Source organism: Strigops habroptila, chromosome Z, assembly GCF_004027225.2.
Source record: "Strigops habroptila isolate Jane chromosome Z, bStrHab1.2.pri, whole genome shotgun sequence".
NCBI classification, from domain to species: Eukaryota; Metazoa; Chordata; class Aves; order Psittaciformes; family Psittacidae; genus Strigops; species Strigops habroptila.
The window spans coordinates 63,531,211-63,549,313 of NC_044302.2; the positions used below are offsets into that span (position 1 = coordinate 63,531,211).

Sequence of the window (18,103 nt, forward strand, 5' to 3'; positions counted from 1 at the left end):
GAGGGACAGCGCCTGTCTGAGCTCAAAAGCCACTGAGCAATGGGACGGGGACTTCCTGGAGTGTGCTGGCGAGGGGACACCTTCCACCAGTGCAAGTTGTGTCTCTGCCTCCCTGCAGTAGCAGAGAAGGAATACCTGTGAAAACACCTGGGAAGAGCAGAGGAACAAGCTAAACAGTGACCAGGCACATCAAGACCTTTGAAGCTGGTTAATTCTCTCCTCAACTCATGGATTTCATCGTGTGCAGCAGTACTTTTTTCATAATTGCTCATACTGGTTTACGTGACCACTGCTTGACTCCAATTATTCAAAACGACATGTTTGGGTTTTTTATTCCTTTTTCTTTATTTGGACAATATATATACACATATGTACAAAAACATCTACGCCTACTTTTTTTTTTCCTTTTCTTTTTTTTACAATTTCATGTGATTTACAAAACAGGACAGCAAAATAACTTATAAAGGATACGAATACTGTACAAAAATAAAACTGATTAAACTGTTGGAAGTTGGTATTTTACAGTGTTACAGATCGCCAGTCTGTAAAACAGCGTTTTGAAGTTACGTGTTCAGTCTGGTGTGTGCTGGGCTAAGTCCCTCTGCAAACTGAAAACAGATCTGTAATACAGGTCATGAAAAACTGTTGAAGAAAGAAGTATGTTGTATAGCTGTACCTTTAAAGCCATGAGCTCTCTACAGTGATGGGCTTTCTTAACCAAAGAGAGAAGCTGTTCTAACTTCAGCACTATCAAGCACTTCCAAAGTAGTACAAGCACATACAGTATTAGAGAACCTCATTTTCCTTTTCTTTCCCGACACTTGCAACACTCTTCAAAACTTAATCTTCAGGATGCAAAGAACTAGCCCACAGTTTGTTTTGTGTGTTAGAGCCATTGTCTGCTTTTACTAAAAGAAAAACCCCAGAGCCCCCGAATGAAGAAAACAAGAAAATGAAATCTCCAAACCTGATTATCCCCATGTATTCTGTTAGTGGTTGATGAATTGCATTAATCCCGTCTGTCCAACGCTGAAATACAGCAAACGTTACAGCAAATGGGTTACCGTTTAGCAAGGCTTTTTTCAGAAACAGGATCTTGTCACACACGATGACACATTCCCCGCCCCCCCCCCCAGCCTGTTCAGTCCTTCAGACTTTGCAGGAATGACCATGTTTCTTTAAATGTGCATTCTACCCCAAATACACAAGGTGGAAACCATAGATCTGGCCATTTACTTCCATGTATCCATTAATCCTGGTAGCTAAGTGACCACACACGTATGTACTGATTTAGGAGCCGCTTATCAGCTGTGGCTTCCCATCGTGGGTGATAAGATATGAGGGTGTCTTGTATTTCACAGGATCAGGCCTGAAATTTTCCAAAAGTGCTGCATCCATCCCACAAAATGGCAACAATCCAGAGTGCGGGACGGGCTCAGAATGGCCCTGATCCCAACCAACAAGGCAGCGTTAACAGTGCTGGTAAGCAGAACACTTTCTGTATTTCTAGATCAGCAGAAATACAAAGGCTACCTGTTTTTACCAGGAAGAATGTATGTCCTTCTGACTTGATTTGGACACCAGAAATTAAAGTTTGGTTTCTAAAATAAATGTTTCAAAAAGCTGAAACGGAGGTAGAAAGTGTGCTTGGTTTCCTGACGTTTTCACTGAAGAAAACACATCCCTTTTTACTCCACACACTGTTCAATATCCCCAATGCCTTAAAAGCAGTTCTCTTCACATAGACGGAATTTATCATGAACTACACAGATTAAAAACACTATATGCAAACTGATTTCTAATGCTGAAAGCCTTATACAACAGTAGAAGAAAACACTCTACTCTCCGAGTTAATTTTTTTATGTTTGTTCCTAGGAAGCAAGCTTTTTACCAGGTAAAACAATAAGATGCTGTAGTTGCAGGTGTACTAGCAAGATTGTTTATGTACAGAATTTTACAAGATGACCTAAATTCATCTGCAGTGGAAACGCGATTACTCACAAGATGAATTTGGCCCTAAGTCTCTATAGCAGGGCTGCACTTCCTCTTCCTCTTTGGGAGGAAGGGGTAAAAACCAAACAGGAAAAGAATGTTTCTGGGAAAAAAAAAATGTGTAAACAGAAGTCTCCCCCCAGCTTTATGCAACTGGGGAGGGAAAAAGAGAAAATCACTGATAACCTCTTACAGTTCATGCTTTCAACATAAACAAATAATGCAATACTCAGCTAATGACCACAGCTGAAAATTCTCCTTCAGTGATCTTTCTGCTCCCCTTAAAAGAGCAAAAGATAGCTTTAAAATAAAAGTAATACTGCCGTTATCAGTGTCTGACGTGCCATGCATGGCACGGGTACAACACAATGCACCAAGAGAAGCTTACGCCATAAGGAGTGTTACGACAGACCTTGCGTGCTGTATTTCCAGTCAGCTAATAGTTTTCCCCCATAGTCTATAGAAACAGCGATCAAGATACACAGGAACCCTCCAGAGGTGCTACTTACAACAATTTCAGGTGCTTCCATTAGCAGAGTGCTTTTAGGGAAAGGTCTATTCTCTCCATCAGCACACACAACTCCCATAGGGCTCCATGGGAGTTAGGCAAGGGTATGAAGAGAATAAATCTTTAAGGCAAGCGTAGGAAGAGAAAAAGCCTTCAAAAAAAAACAAAACCACAGCAGTTTATAAAGATGGTAACTGCTGTCATACATCCATTCAAACAAAACACAGCAGAATAAAGCACTGTTAGTGGCATGTCTATAGTACAGTACTGTATTTATTGACAAATTAAAAGTATAGGATCAAAGGAGACATGTGCTTCTGCTCCCATGCCCCTGCCACATTAACTAGGCTGACTTGTCTTTTTCCAGGTAAATGAATAGCAGAACTAAACACACACATGGTCAGAAAATGACTGAGCTGTTGTGGGGGGCTTTCTGCTTTAAATATCTTCTTGAATTATACATGGTTTTACTGGAAAAGTGCAGCTTATATTCAAAAGTATAGTTAATACAAAGAAAAATTAAAAAGACCCATTTACTTTAATGGGCCTTCTTGAGTATAAATTCACCTTATCTCAGTATATCAATCAGATGCCATTAGTAACATATGTAATGTTTTTCTTAACAGTCTCTTTAAATGCAGGATCATTCTGAGACAGAAGTAAACCCACTTCTACAATGTGCTATGGAGTTTTTATCTGAGTGATTTATGTGACTCGGAAAGTGGTTTTACTCGACAAACTCTAAATACAAGCAGCATTACACTGTTCAACAAAACATGTTCATGACACAGCAATCACAAAGACTTTGGGGTCACGCTACTGCAGTGGCACAGGCCAGACCATCCAGTCAGACATATATACACCAGCATCAATGTTTACATTGAGGAGGCGGTCACCTCCTCCGCTGGTCATCCCTTCCCTTCTCTCACCCCGCAGTCCACTTGCTCCAGACCGGTGTTCCCAGCGCAGGATCGGGAGGTGGAGGACAGGGCGAGGGGCACAGAGTACTTTCTGAATGTCAGCTACATGTGCTTTCAGATGACAAGGGCGACCGGCGCCACAGCGGATGCTCATGCTCTGACGCCACTGCCTGCACGTTCCCCCCTGCTCCCCTCCCCGGGTCGGCCCTGCCTTCACAAGGAGCTGCCGGAGCTGGACTTTTTGGATCGCTTGATCATGCTGGGGTGGAACTCGGTGTGGCGGCGCGCGTGTTTTGTCAGGTGGTCGCTCCGCATGAACCGCTTCTCGCAGAGGGGGCATCGAAACTGCTTCTCGCCTGTGTGGGTTCGGTAGTGCCGGGTGAGCTCGTCCGAGCGCGAGAACTTCTTAAGGCAGTCGGGCCATGTGCAGGGGAATGGTCGCTCGCCTGCAGAGAGGAAAGGATGACAAGAGATTTAGGGGACAGTGGTAATGCAGGCCAGCACGTACCAGCTTCACCAAGGAGCCAGGGAACACGCGGCAGAAGGGAAAACGCCACTGGTTTCTTGCTGCCGTGCCAGTGTCTGTGGAGTTGCTGATAACTCGCTTGATCAGGTTTCAGTCTCACCTCCATTAGAAGCCAAAAACCCCTCCAACAGCATGAAACTCGCACTCTGGTGCAGAACCTTACGTGACCGTGAAGACTGTCAAAACAATAGATGAGCCCTGCCTGAGCCTGTGCGTTTTTCATGTCAGGCTCTCTGCAGCAGTTTGGGAAAGAAACGCCAGTATTATTCCTCTAACACTCCCATTCTGCTGAATAATCCGTACCATTAGAAAGGAAGCCACAAAAAACCCTTCACCTGGGACAAGCCATTCCAGTGGGGAGGGACTAGGGAGAGCAGTGCAGTCTCAGGGCTGCAAACACATAGAGCCGAACTGCTGTGGCTGCAGGGAGAATTCCTATGTCCCCTATGCTCCCTCTTCACAGAAATCCAAGCTGATCTATAGGGTATCAGCCTCTTAGATGGCAGATTTGAGGACAGGAAAATGACTTTGTTATTCACAGCTCTATCAGCAAAAATGTTTGCTACGGTGGTGAAGAACCAAACCGAATGCCTAACCACACCACACCTCTGTTTTCAAAAACAAGGCTCTAAGGATTGAACAGCACTCACTGTAATCTTCTTGGCACCCCACATCCTTGCAGTTCACCTCTGCGGGTTGCACAGGCTTTGTCTACTGCGCAGACCCAATGCCTCCCAACCAGCAAGGCTGACCTTAGTCGACAGCACAGATGGAAATCAAAGATGTTTTAAGTTCACACAAAAGCTTTCAGTCACAGACATCATGCACCACTGCAGTTTGATGACTTAATTCCCTTTCTTAAGAGTCTCCTGAAGGGAATATAAATGACAGCTAGTGACAGCTATTTTTAGCCAACCATGAAACATAAAAACTATCCCAGGAGTTTTCCGGCTTGGAAGAGTTAGAAAGAAACACAGGGACTCCAATATTTCTTGGTACTCTGAAGTTTGGCACAACAGGCGAGCTCGCTTTACATTTACAGATCACAATAAAAAGAGTAATTTACAAGAAAGCATGCCTTGTAGTCCTCCCCAGACACAATAGCAGCGATAAAAGGCTAAAGGCTTGAATGAACAGCCCAAGTGCCAAGAGGACAATCAGCAGTAGAAAGTACTGCAGAGCTGAAGGGAGAAGGAAGGGGGCTGGGGAGAGTGACTGACAGCATCCAGGAGAATGACTGACAGCATCCAGCCAGGAGGAAAAGAACAGAGCAGGTAAGCTGAGGTGTAGCTACACCAGGGGCTCGCAGTGATGCAGCCGTGCTCACAGTTCAGGCTCCCAACACATGGTGCCCCCTGACAGGCAGCTGCCCTGTCCCAGACTGACCAGGGTGTAGGTGGGCTGCAGCCAGGCAAGCAGAACCGTGCACCTTACAGCCACCCCTCGGGCAGCTTGGCACACTGCTTCCCCCGCACCTCCTTCCCTCGCTTGGCAGTGTTGCTGGTCCTTGGTCGGGAGAGAGGGGTGCAGAGGGAGCATGGAGAGCCAAGCCAGCCTTGGTGCCCGAGGCTGATGGAGGCACAGCTGCCAGCCATCCTGACCCGGGGCTATGTTTTGTATGAACAGGTTTCTTGGCTCCCTGCTGACATGGCTGGAAGCCCTTCCGGACACCCACCGCCTGATGAAAGGGATTAATTAAAGCAGTACATAGGCCCACACGTGCGTGAAGGCCACGACCACAGCCATGCGGCCCAGCAGCAGCAGCGGGAGCTGTACAGAGCACTTGCATCACCATCCTCCCCTGGCTTCCCCGGCCCTGCCCAGCATCCGAGACGGGTGTTTCACTTGTGCTGCTCTTTTGCTATCTATCTCACGGTTTCTGTCACAGCTCCTGGAAGCAGGCAGCAGTGGGAGGCGCAGAACAGCTTTCCAGCTCGCCCCGGGAACGTGGGAGAAGTGCTATACATCTTGTGTGTGTGGAGCCATCTAGTATAGCTTTATGTCAGGCACTTACACCCCAGAGCAGTGGGAGCAGACCAGGAATCCTGCACCATCCCCAGAAGCCGTATTTGCAACCACCTACCTCAGGACAGCTCTGCAGCCTGTGGAAGTGCCTAACTGCGCTAGAGGGAGGTCCAGCCTAGGCTGGATAACAAGGATCACAATCTTTGAGGTGCAACATCTATATTTTAGGTACGGTAGTAACCAACCCGGTGTCTAAAAGCAGTGTTTCAAAACTAGCCCATGTAGCCCTTGCGAAACTGAGCTTCCCACCCCACTCCTGGAACTGCAGCTGGAAAGACAAAATGGAGGCTGGTTACTGGAATTCCCTCTGAAACACAAAGCATCACCTCCGCCACTGCCACCCTGCACACCCATCTCATGTGCCAGAGAGAAGCACTTTCAGGCTATGCAGCATAAACACAAAGCTTTGGGGAGAAGCAGGGCTCATCAGGATCCTTCATGTGTGCCTGGTACTGCACACCCCAGGGAACCAGCCCTGAGGTCGGCGCGGGGAGCACGGCAAGCAGCAGAGATCACTGCCCAGGCGAGCAGCTGCGCTCCCTCGGACATGTGAGAGCTGCCACCGGGACCCACACCGAGCCCCCAGGTAGGGTGGTGGTGAACGGCTTCACCACCTCGGCAATACCAGCCCGCGGAGGCTGTCACAGCCACTTTGGAAGCGCACGCATGAAAGTAGGCCAGGCATAATCCCCAGCACCAGGATGCATTGAACTCCACACTTCTCAGAGCAGAGACACAAAGGGGAGAGAGGCTTTTCCAGGCCCTCAGGGGTTGCCTCCAAGCCTCAAGATCTGCTGTTCCCCTGGGTCAGAAAGCTGTGACACCAGCCCAGAGGGATGGTGCTTCAGTGGTGGTGCTTCATAGGTGCAGAGCAGGAGTGGATCGTGCGTCCAGGAGGCTTTTAAGGCAAGATGCCTGATGACAGGTGATGACTGTCCACTCAGCAAAGCTCATCGCTGCATTTAGCGCACTATTTTTAAGCACCAGAGATGTTCACGGAAAAGTCCACTGAGGAAACACGTCTTGCAACTCACATGCAGCAGGGCAGGCAATGGTCTGCAGAGCTACAATACACAGCTACAACGCAATGCTGCCTCCATCTGGAGACACGGATTTCTGTGCCATATCTCAGTCAACAAATACCTGTTCTATACGGTTTTTTCCCCTTTAGTTTTGGCAGTAGTAATGCTTGAGCTTGAAACAAGCAGAATGAACCATCAAAATGGGGTGCTGTTATACACCATTTCCTCTGGTGGCAGTTTGCTACTTACATTTTAAGACATGCCTTAGATGGGACTTCCACTAAGAGATGAAGGAACGGCCAATGGTGTTATCGCCATACCTTACAACTATTTGTGATACGATATTAAGACAAAGATACAAGATGTAAATTATTTTATGTAAAAAAACCCCAACAAGATACACATACATCCAAGGTAGTTTACAGAAATAACAAGTGAAACAGAAACTGATTTATAGGTTATCGGAATAGCTACATCTGCAGAACTCCCATTCTTTGTCCTGTGTGTCCCAGGAATGTAGTGGGAGACATAGTTCATGCTGAGCACAAGCTAATGGTGGCTCTTCTCAGGTCTTCTCTGGAGTCTAAAGAACTGCTCCCTGCAGCCTTGGCTTCCTTTAAATCCCATATGGATATAAAGGCTACCACAGATCCTCTCAATCTTTGCTTTCTTGCTTCACCTGGCCTTTTCTCCCTGTTTCTTCTCCCCATACTCTACTGGGTACTCCTACTGGTTAGTTTCTTCTTTCTCTGTGAATTCAAACTCTGTATCCAAGCAGCATTGTATGACCTGAGGCAGGTCCACTGTATTTTATTCCTTTTTATTCTGGATAGATAAGTTATTTCGCTTTTTTTGACCTACCCTGGGACACTCCAGATTTTCACACACGCCCTTCTTGTACAGGAAGGGTTTCTGAAAAAGAATAGAGCGGGCATTAGCAGACTCATTGACAGTACAGGTAGTGCTGGTATCCTGAGTAATCCTCTGCCTTTTCATGGCAAAACGCTGCTTGAGATGCGGATGACTGAGGCCAGGAGCTGAAGTTCATGGTGGCGGCTTTAACAAAGATTAATTAATTTGGACAAACAGGGGGTAGAGAAGTTCTGAGTGACTTTTTTTTTCTGGAAGAGGGGAGGTTGTGTTTGAAAAAGTTGAAGACAAAGTTGATCAGATGCTTGGTCAATTGGTGTATGTAAGAGTACAGGCACTAGGACTGAGCACACTGAGCCTCTGCGGTGGAATGAAGTACTGATTTTATGTGAATTACTAAAGTTGCATGAGCACTGGCTTTACAGAAGACATTCAGAGATTGCGGCTGGCGTGGACTGAAGTCTGGCCAAGATGAATGGTTTGCTATGCTCATACTGTCTTCCTCGGTGGCAGAAGTGAAGTTGGACACAGCCATGAGTCCAGAGCCTGGCATCAGTACTAGCTAGCACAGAATAGTTGTCAAATAATGCTAATGACACTACTTTACACATTAACAAGAAAGACAAATGGACTGTAGCTACAGCTGCATGAATGGACACCTACCGAGACACCTTGACTGCCTTAGGTTATTAGAGATGTCCCATCAGTACATGGTAGGACCGTGCTGCTGGGTATTCACAGCAGCAACTCTGGTAAGTATCAGAACTGAAGAAGGGTTCAGAGTCGGACTTCTGGGATGCAGTGTCTGTGCATGGCTCCCCCTCTCCACCCGGCTGCTGACAGGACACAGCTAGCCAGTACCTCCTGCTGCAGGATGCCCACCCTGCCTGCCCCACCTGCCCTGAGGCACAGACCCACCAACTGCAGCCAGAGGCGGCAGGTGGGAAAAAGGGAGAAGGGGAAGCAAGCGAATATGGAAAACCCAAACTGCGAAGTCTCTTGCCACCAGGTGAGAGCAAAACTACTTGGCAAAACAGGCCTGGCATAATCAGCTTTGCATGGTTCAAATGAGAGAAACAATCCCCACCATCATCTTCCAAGATCCTCTTGTACCTCTGTGGCTGCTGGAGCTCAAAATTTCCAAAGAAATCCTGGTACCCTTTGAATAACTGGTCCTGAACCACATTGCTTGACCTAGAGATGACAATGGTAAGCATTTTTTTCTTTTTTTCCGCCCCCCCCCCCCCCCCCCCACCCCGTGATCCCACTCAGCCACCACTCCTGTGTGTCTCAGTGTCTCTCAAAATATGTTCTGTAGGTGAATTTCAAGAACATGGTCCAGCTTATTCCAAGAGACAAAAAAACCCAGTCAGGCTATCTTCTTTGCTGCAGAACAGCTACTGTCTCAGGTCTCTCTCCTTTTTTCTCCCCAGCACGGTGCTTGGCCCACACACCCTGAATGAGCAATTTCCTGTGGGACACTGGATTATGACTGAGCGATATTCCGGTGAAGATGGATCTTGGGCACCTGTGCATCCACTTCAGAGCGGAGGCCTTTTGAACAGCCTTTTTCTTCTTATTATTCTTCTGAGATATTCCAAAATCAGGTCACTAAAACATGTGGCAACCACAAGATTCGCTGGTGCGAAACAGCACAGAGCGAGATCAGCAGCAACGATGAGATACTGTGTGCCTAAAACAAGGGTTTCTGTAACATCTAAACTGTGGCCTCCCCGTCTGGCTACAAATGAAACAGTCACTGCCTAAAAGACAGACAACACATGGGTGGGTTGCAGCAAGTGGTTTATTCTGCCAGCAGTCAGAATTAAACAACACAGGACTTTTCAGGTGTTAAAACTGAATAGCTTTATATTTTTTACATATTTTATATATTGCTCCTTTCGGCAAGTATTTAGACTGCCCTGACATCCTCAAACCCACCACTCAACAGCTGCTTGCACATGCAGGTGTTTTGAGTTTCTTTCAAAAGACCAGATGTAAAACCACCTGCTAGAAGCCACCGCTGCTGAGCTGCTGGGAGCCTAAATCCCAGTGAGACTCAGTCTTGCTGTTACTCCTATGTGACACAGCATTAGATGCAAGGGATATCCTTACAGCTTCTCTGCCAGATCACAGTCCTCCCTGCCTGACTTACAAAAGCCTTTCTTGAGGGACTGTGCCTCCTCATATATACATATATAGACAGATTTATATATACGTATACAGAGAGATCTCAGTTGGGGAAGCTACCTGGGAGAGACCTCACCAAACCTCACCAGAGAATCGCCTCTACACTTTCATAGCTGAGGAGTGCCCTCTTGGTATACAGGACAAGTTCTTACCTCTTCTTTCCCACCTCAGCTCCATTTGAACTTCCTCTGTTTTGCAGTAGTACTTAACTGAAGAATGAAGAAAGACCAACTTCTAGCCTTGAGCTGAGGGCACTTACCTGGGATCGAAGAGCCCTGGCTTTCAGGTCCTGCCCTGTCTGAATGCTTAAATGCTTGCTAAGTGGAAACAGCTTTGACAGGGGAAGGAGGAATGCGATTTTAGATGCGCTCACAAGGATCATATAATTTTTGTTACTTCACGATGAATTTGTTAGCTAATGTTTCAACAGACTCTTACCTCAAGCTCAAGGTATTTGTAGAGTGCTCTCAGGATATTCACAGTCATTATGACTTGAATAGAGATCGTGAATTATGCTACCACAAAACAGTATCTGAAGTTGCATTTACCATAACTACCCCAGATTGGCCATTTAATCTTCACTTAGCCCTTCCCTGCTCTTTCACTGCAGGTCTAGGAGCTGTGTGAGGCTATAAGCAGCAGCCTGGTGCACAACAGCCAGTGCAGGGCAATGATTGTTCCTGCAGGGATCCTAACAGCTGGGGCTGCAAGACACACATGCCAACAAGTGAGGGTGACACCCACCACAGGGTCTTCAGTATCACAGCACAACAATGTGCAGGAACTCGGTAAAGCTGCATTTTCAAGACATCCACCTAGAAACAGGAGTCACACTCTTACAGGTGATGCCTGCTCACTGCTTCCATTCTACACGTGCACTTGTCTACATTGACTCAATTAATACACAAACCTTTCTGGAGTGCTTTCCCACTGTGACACATATACCTGCTTAAAGCTTTTCTTTTTTAGTAGAAAAAAACCCCCAAAAACCAAACAACAAAACACACACAAAAAGGAAAAAGAAAAATCCATGCCCCCAACCTCCCCCTCCTCCTAAACCACACAAAACCCATCTGGGAGTCAGGCAACGTTGAACTTAATCTTGAGGATTTTTGCCTACCTTACTCAGCTGGCAAGGCTTCCAGTCAGTATGATCATGTTTCTCCAAGACCTGGAAACATGCCCATTAGAACTCCAGCAATCTGCACACTTGCTTTAACCCTTGAGAATGGGCGTTTCAGATAGAGGTCTGAATTGAGCAAAAAATGCCTTGCTGACTCCACTTTCTGCTCTTCAGTCTTATTCTAAAGCATCTGGCAAAGTGACATTGCATAAGCTGGATAAAAGGGGCTTAAAATACTAAATTTCAGATTATGCTCCCACAAAATACCCAAAAAAAGCTCCCAGAGAGCAGAGGACTGTCAAGATAGTAGCATCTCTACAGTTTGCCCAGCTAGTGATAGTCTAGAACACAAATAACAAAGCAGCACAGTGAAAACCACACTGATAAAGGGCTGTATCGAAGCCACGGTATCTAGATTGCAGTGTTAATCTTTCCTTTGTACCAGAAACGCTGCTCATCTTCACTGTGCAGACTGCTGACCTTTGGGTCCGCACCTCTGCCTACAGCCCTGCTATCAAACACCAGTGAGAGCCAGACGCCAGAAGAGCTCAAGGGTACATCAACTGCTCAATGAAACAAACCTCTTGTTTCATCATGTTTGGTCCTGATATACACGATGATGCAGTTGGCTGAAGAGGGCAAACTTTTCACATATTTGGTTTTTCTGTGTCTAACCTCTTACTTAAGGGTATCTACCTGATGCAGATGTGAACTTCCCATCAATCTGCAGCACCACGTTCTGAGAAGCATCTGGGACTTGCCTCCCCAGGCAAGTAAACTCCTGCAGGTCCTATATGAGGAGGCATCTCATAAACTAGCTTTATGGCACCTTCTCTGTCTCTCTTTCCTGACCAGAGAGCAGGATCTACTCTCAGCAGCTGTTGCCCTTTAACTGGCTTGTAGTCACACTACCACAGCAAACGTAGATTCCCTACAGTTTGCTTCTCCTGCCAGTTTCTCTCCCTCTCTTGCCCTTTGCTCCACACTCCCTGTCCAAGGCCTTCCAACTGAGATTGCTTGTTTACTCTTGTATGCCTTTATTTTCCCTGGAAACCTTCTGCTCATCCCTCCCTGTTAAGCTCTCCTCTCTCCCCATCTTTGAGGCTAATAGTAACCCTATACACTACTGGCCATAATCAAACCTCTAAAACTACCTATTTAGAGAAGTCTGTGCATCTCCAAGGTAACTGTCTGCAGATCTGCTGCCGCTTGTCGTTTCCTTGGACAGCAGAGTCCCTCGCTTTCTCCCGACATCTGCAAAGCTTCCAGGGCTCGGGTTTTGTGCACGTCTTGCCACTGCGTCTGAGCCTTTTTCTACACTCTGAAGGGAAAGTCTACAAGACTTGGTCACGCCACCTCAGTGCTGAAGACTCTAAGCAGACACACCGCTCACAATCCCGCCTGCCACCACCAAACTTCAGCAGAGTTCATGTGTCCTACACTCCCACAACACTATGCCATAAGGGACGGGGAAATCTAAGGCATGCTCACACTGTGGAGCTATCCCTCCGCCTGCCTTCCTGACAACCAGCTTTTGGTTTGCAAGCCATCCTTTCTCTCCTGCCCTAAGTGCCATGTGCCTCAGAGATGCTGCTGGAAACGGCTCACACAGAAAAACCTTACCTGTAACGCTCTTCCTGCTCAAGACACCAGAACTTAAATAATAAATTCCATCTCACTTTTGGATGGTACTGAAGGGACAGGGGAGGCAATAGCTCAGTTTCAGTGACAGGCTTGTCCTTGTATCCTCAGGCCTTTGCGAGTTAATGTATTTTGAATGTAAGTACACATACACGACAGAATGAAGAAGTGTCTGATCGTATTGCAGAAACACCAGGAACCTGGCAAGGAATGAAAGGAGTATCCCCCCGGGAAAGGAGAGAGTTCAGACTTCCTTGGCTTCCCCCTACAAATCCTGCTCTACCAAGTCAGGCTGAGTTCAGCGGGATTGTGCAAACAGCCCCCTTGCTTGTGTCACCAAGTAGGATGTGCAGTGCCACCCGCTGACCTTGTTCTATTAAGATCAATGCAGAGACAATTTCTGACAGATGGCTAATTTGGGTCTTCTGAAAACTGAACTAGAGTCATCACCAAAGGCCTGAACTTCAGGCAAACATTTATGCAGATATTTTTAGTCTCCGAAATAAGGAATACCTTTGAACCAACAAATTTACAGAACCATTATAAGACACAGACCTCTAACCTCTGAGCACCAAGTCTTTGGTCTTTTACTCTTCTACCTTTATTTTTTATTTCATTTCTTGCCTTTGCCTTAGCTTACCAAAGATGGTCTGCTGAGTTTTTAGATTTCCACAGCATAGAGCAGTATCCAAAGCTTTCCTGCTTGCTCGGTTAGTATCCTTGAGTAAAGAGAGCTGTGGCTATAAGCAAGCTCACAGGTGTGAAAGCAAATCCTAACGCCATTTTCCAAGATAGGGAGACTGGGATTAAATATTAAAAATTTAAGACCAGGAAGATTGTACTTGTGGCTGTGTACCTATTTCCATTAAAGGCTACACAGCAGCAAGAAACTTGCTTAGTGGCTTGATGAAAAATAGCAGGTAGGTGAAAGCAATTCAGGAGGCTCAGATACACAAAAGAGAAATTGTTGGGGAAAAAAGAAAAGGAAAGAAAGGAGGGAGCATTAATGCTCTGCAGTACGCAGATATGAATAACTCCAGAGGTCCCATTGAATCTCACCGTTGCTAAGGAATTGTTCTGCCATCTATAAAAATAATTAGCAGTATCATTTCGCATTTCAGTTAGCTACAATTAGCTGCTCACATTAGGAAGCTCTGAAGGTTCATTACTGCTGGTATCTGTAGCAATTTGAGTCATACAGAACTACCGTGGTGGTATACCAGCGTGTGTGAATCAAGTATCTAATACCTGGAGCTAAGGTAGCACACGCTAAACCTCACACCACTTCAGGAGATACTTACTATAATGCTACTGCTTACAGTAAGCAGTGTGGGTTGTACAGTACATTAATTTACATGTCATCACCTAGAATGCTAACCCAGTCAATGTCTATTTTGGTTCCCATGTCGGGGTGGATATCTGAGCATGGGGTAGTAAGTGGAAGTGATGCTAATGATTTTTTTTTATCACTTATGAGGCAATATTTTGCTAGGCATCAGTTACATGCAGCCTCCAAAAGAGCATCAGAGCCGTGGTCTCTGAGCCGGTAACACACAATCCTTGGCACCGGTCCTGAGGTCAGTACACGGTCACCACTGACCATCCTCTTTCCCGGCTCACGGAGACAGCCTGAACTCCGCAGAGCCCACTGCTGAGCCACATCCAGTAATCCTCCTCCTCCCCCTGATCTCCGGAGCTAAGCACCGGCAGATCTGCCAGCAGGGCACGGGTAGGCAACCAAGCACCGTGCCTCCTCTGCAGCGCACATACACCTGGGCACACAAGCAAGGCAGAGCGATGGAAGCGTAGCTGGAGCTCAGATGTGCCCGTGCCCTACCCAGGCTGCGTGAAATACTACAGCAGTGCCTCGCAGCATGTTCCTCAGGTGATAAACTCGTTTTGTACTCACCGTTTACCATCACTGCCAATAGACAAAATCCAGAAAAGAACCTCCGAATACAGGACAGATTTGAGGCACATGAAAGAAGCGCCGGCAGCATTTGTCTCCTTTGATCTGCTCCTTTCCATACTCACACACGACCCTCTAATTCAGTGCAATTTTTAAGCAGCTTCGTGTACCACAGCGTGCACCCTCCCCCTTGCAATTCGGACATGTAACGCGGTCTATTCAGCCGCTCGCACTGAAGGGATTAAAAAAACCCTTAACAAACCAAAACAAACACAACCCCCCCCTCCCACGAAACCCGCACAATAACCGGAGGAGCGGCCCGTCGCTGTCCCCTCGGCTCTCCGGCAGAGCCGGGGCAGCGCGAACGGCGGCGGCAGAGGTGTTTTACCGGCAGGTTCCCACACCGCCACACCCTCTCGTCGCGCCGCTCGGGCAACCAAGCAACGAGATGGGACGGGACACGCCACGGACGGGTCGCGACAACCGGCACCGCGACAAGCCGCCGGGCGGAGCAGCGGCCGGTCCCCCCGAGGGGCCCAAACCTCGGGGCGGCTCCCCGGCAGCGGTCTGCTCCGGTCTGGGGCGGTGTGCGGCTCGCGTGCCTTCGGCCCGCTGGAGGGGGCGTGCCCGCGGCCGCCGGAGCCGCCGCTCGGCAGCCCGCAGCCGGGTCTGCGAACGCGGCTCCCGACGGCGCGGGCAGCGGGGGGGGGGGTGGGCTGCCCAGCCCCCGGCGGCTTTAGGGAACGCTTTAGGGCCAGGTTTTGCGTGCTCCCGCCGCCCCCCGAACCGCCCCGGGTTCACTCCGCTTCCCGGCGGCTGCCGCCCGCCTCGCTCATCCCGAGGGGCACCGGCGGGCTCCGGGCCGAGGCCGGAAGGAGGGGAGCAGCGGGAGGCGCTGCCGCAGCCCCACCCGGGGTGGCCGCCCGCTCCCGGGGGAGCCGGTCGGGCATCGCGACGGGGAAGGAGACAGGAAGAGAGAGGAAAGGAAGAAAGGGGCCGGGGGTGGAGGGGAAAAAAGAGAAAAAGAGAAAAAAAGGCGAAAAAAACCCGGCCGAAAGCGGGGGCAGGGCGCAGGGGCGCCGGGCGCGCCGCCGGCCGGGTTCACCCGAGGACAAGCGCTCGTTCTCTGCTCGCTCCCCCTCCCCTCGCTCGCTCCCTCTCTCCCTCCGCCCGCCGCCGCCGCTGACCTGTGTGCACCCGGTAGTGCGCCTTGAGATGGGAGGACTTGCCGTAGACCTTGCCGCAGCCACTGTAGGGGCACTTGTGTCGCTTCTCGGCCGCCAGCTTCCCCTTGGGGGCGGCCCCGGCGGCGCGCAGGCGGGGGGACGGCCCCGGCGGCGGGCTGCGGGGAGGGCTGGAGCCCGGCTCGGTGGCCGCGTCGCTGTCGGAGCCCGCGTCCTCGTCGGGGCTCTCCATGCTGTCGCTGCAGACGGAGGGGGCGGGCAGCGGCCGGTACTTGTTCAGCTCCAGCAGGCTCTTGGCGATGGCCAGCAAGGCGCAATAGTCCTTCCAGGCATCGCGGGGGTCGCGCAGCTCTCGGGCCGCCTCCCCCTCGCCCGGCACCTTCAGCCTTGCTGCCTCAGGCACGGCCGAGCGGTTAGAGATAGAGACCAGGCACTGCGCCGCCACGAAGTCCACGTAGGCGACGGCCGACATGGTGCGGCCGCGCCCCGACGACCGGGGTGGGGGGTGTGTGTGTGTGTGTGTGTGTGTGTGTGTGTGTGTGTGTGTGTGTGAGGGGGGGATGTGTAGCTCCGGGCGCTCCTCAGTGCGCGCCCGTCGGGCCGGCAGCGCCAGCCATGGCTCGCCCACGGCGCGGGGTCTCTGCAGCGCAGGGGAGAACGAGGAGCGATAAATAGCGGGGCGCCGGGCAGGGGTCTCACCGCCAAGCGCCGGGGACGGCGCGCAGCCGGCAGAGAGGAGCGGCCGGCCCGGGTCCGGCGCGGCGGCCGGGGGAGAGGAGAGCGCCCACCGCGCCGCCGCCCGCCCCGCGCCCCGCGCGCTCCTGCCCGGCGACGGCCGCGCCGAGTCCCATCACGTCAGATTGGGAGCCCCCTCCCGCCCCGTGCCGTGCCGTCCCGCCCCCCCGATTGGTCAGCGGGCAGGGCCGGCCGGCTCTGTTTACCTTCTCCCCCCGCCACTCGCGGCGCCCCTTTTCTAGCGGGGGGTGTGTCCGCCGGGCGACCGCCCCGCCAATCACCGCGCTCCCTCCCCAGGCCGCGTGCTACTCCGGACGCCCTGCCGCGCCCGCTTAAAAGGGCCACGCCGCGACGCCGCCGGGCGGCGGTGGGGACTAGGGGGACGGAGGCGCCGCGGCTTCCTCCCGCCCCGCCGACCAAGGCCGCTGCCCAGCCGAGCCGGTGGCCGCGCCCGGCCGCGGTCCGAGCAGGGGTTGCGGGGGACAACCCGGCGCGGCGGGGCCGCCCGGCGCCGAGCGGGTTAAGTGTCTCCTTGGAAGCCCTACGGTCCCAGCAACGGGCCGGCCAATGGGAAGTGAGCCGGCTGATGTCACTGGCGAGGCCCTCGCCAATCAGCGCCGCGTTCCGAGCAGTGCGCAGCACTTGTAAACCCGGCGGGCGCCCGCGCGTCGCCCGGCCCCGCCCACTGTGGCCCCGGCCCGGACAGGCCCTCGCCGAGCGCGGCTTCGGCGAGCGAGGCGCGGGCCGGAAGCAGCGCCGGGCCCCGCGGGACCCAGCTCTCCTCCCGGCCGGGGGACGCGGCTGCCCGGCCGCGTGCGCGGAGCCGGACCCTGGCTCGGTGTCGTTATACACGTCACAAGCTCACCACCGAGACGCGGTTCCCTTAGATGCAGCGGCGGGGCGCGGAGTGCCCGCCGGGGTGCCGCTGCTGGTGGCCGGGCACGCGGGTCGGCCGTCCCGAGCTCACACCGGGACACCCACCAGGGAGGGAGGTCCCGGGGCCCGGCGGAGCGGCCGTGCCCGAGCAAACACGGGTACGGCTGCGGAAGGGCGGCTCCCGCCCGGCACCAGCTCCAGCGAGCGCGGACCATTTGTCGTCCCTGCCCGGCAGCCTGCCCCGCTCCCGCCGGAGCGCAGGGCACGGGGCGCGCGGGCCGAGGGAGGAGAGCGCAGAAACGCCACCGAGGGCGAGCGCTGCTTGAAACCGGGGGGAGACGTGTCCGGCATCGCCCGGGAGCCAGCAGCAGCCGGTGTGAAGCGTGTCCACCTGCGCGGGGTGTCAGGAGCGAGCGCGGCGGGGGAGGACCCTGCCTCCGAGATACTGCACATAGGCCCCTGCGCCCTGTCGGTCGGGGTAAAGCCGGAGTGCCTCTGCCGGCGCTGCACGGCTGCCGGACCGAGCGGTTATACCCTTCTGCCGCAGGCTGCGGCCCGACGACACCGGGCTAGAGCAGCCCA

At 51.5% G+C, this 18,103-nt stretch overlaps 1 protein-coding gene across 1 annotated transcript; it reads right to left on the bottom strand.

Moving 5' to 3' along the window:
* Window positions 1-1,192: 1,192 nt before the first annotated feature.
* KLF9 (Kruppel like factor 9) lies at window positions 1,193-16,741 on the bottom strand. Its single transcript, XM_030512369.1, has 2 exons — window positions 15,914-16,741; window positions 1,193-3,866 (listed from the first exon to the last, which is right to left on the bottom strand). Exons 1-2 carry the CDS (start codon window positions 16,380-16,382, stop codon window positions 3,634-3,636), a joined length of 702 nt encoding a protein of 233 aa, XP_030368229.1. The 5' UTR covers window positions 16,383-16,741; the 3' UTR covers window positions 1,193-3,633.
* Window positions 16,742-18,103: the final 1,362 nt, after the last annotated feature.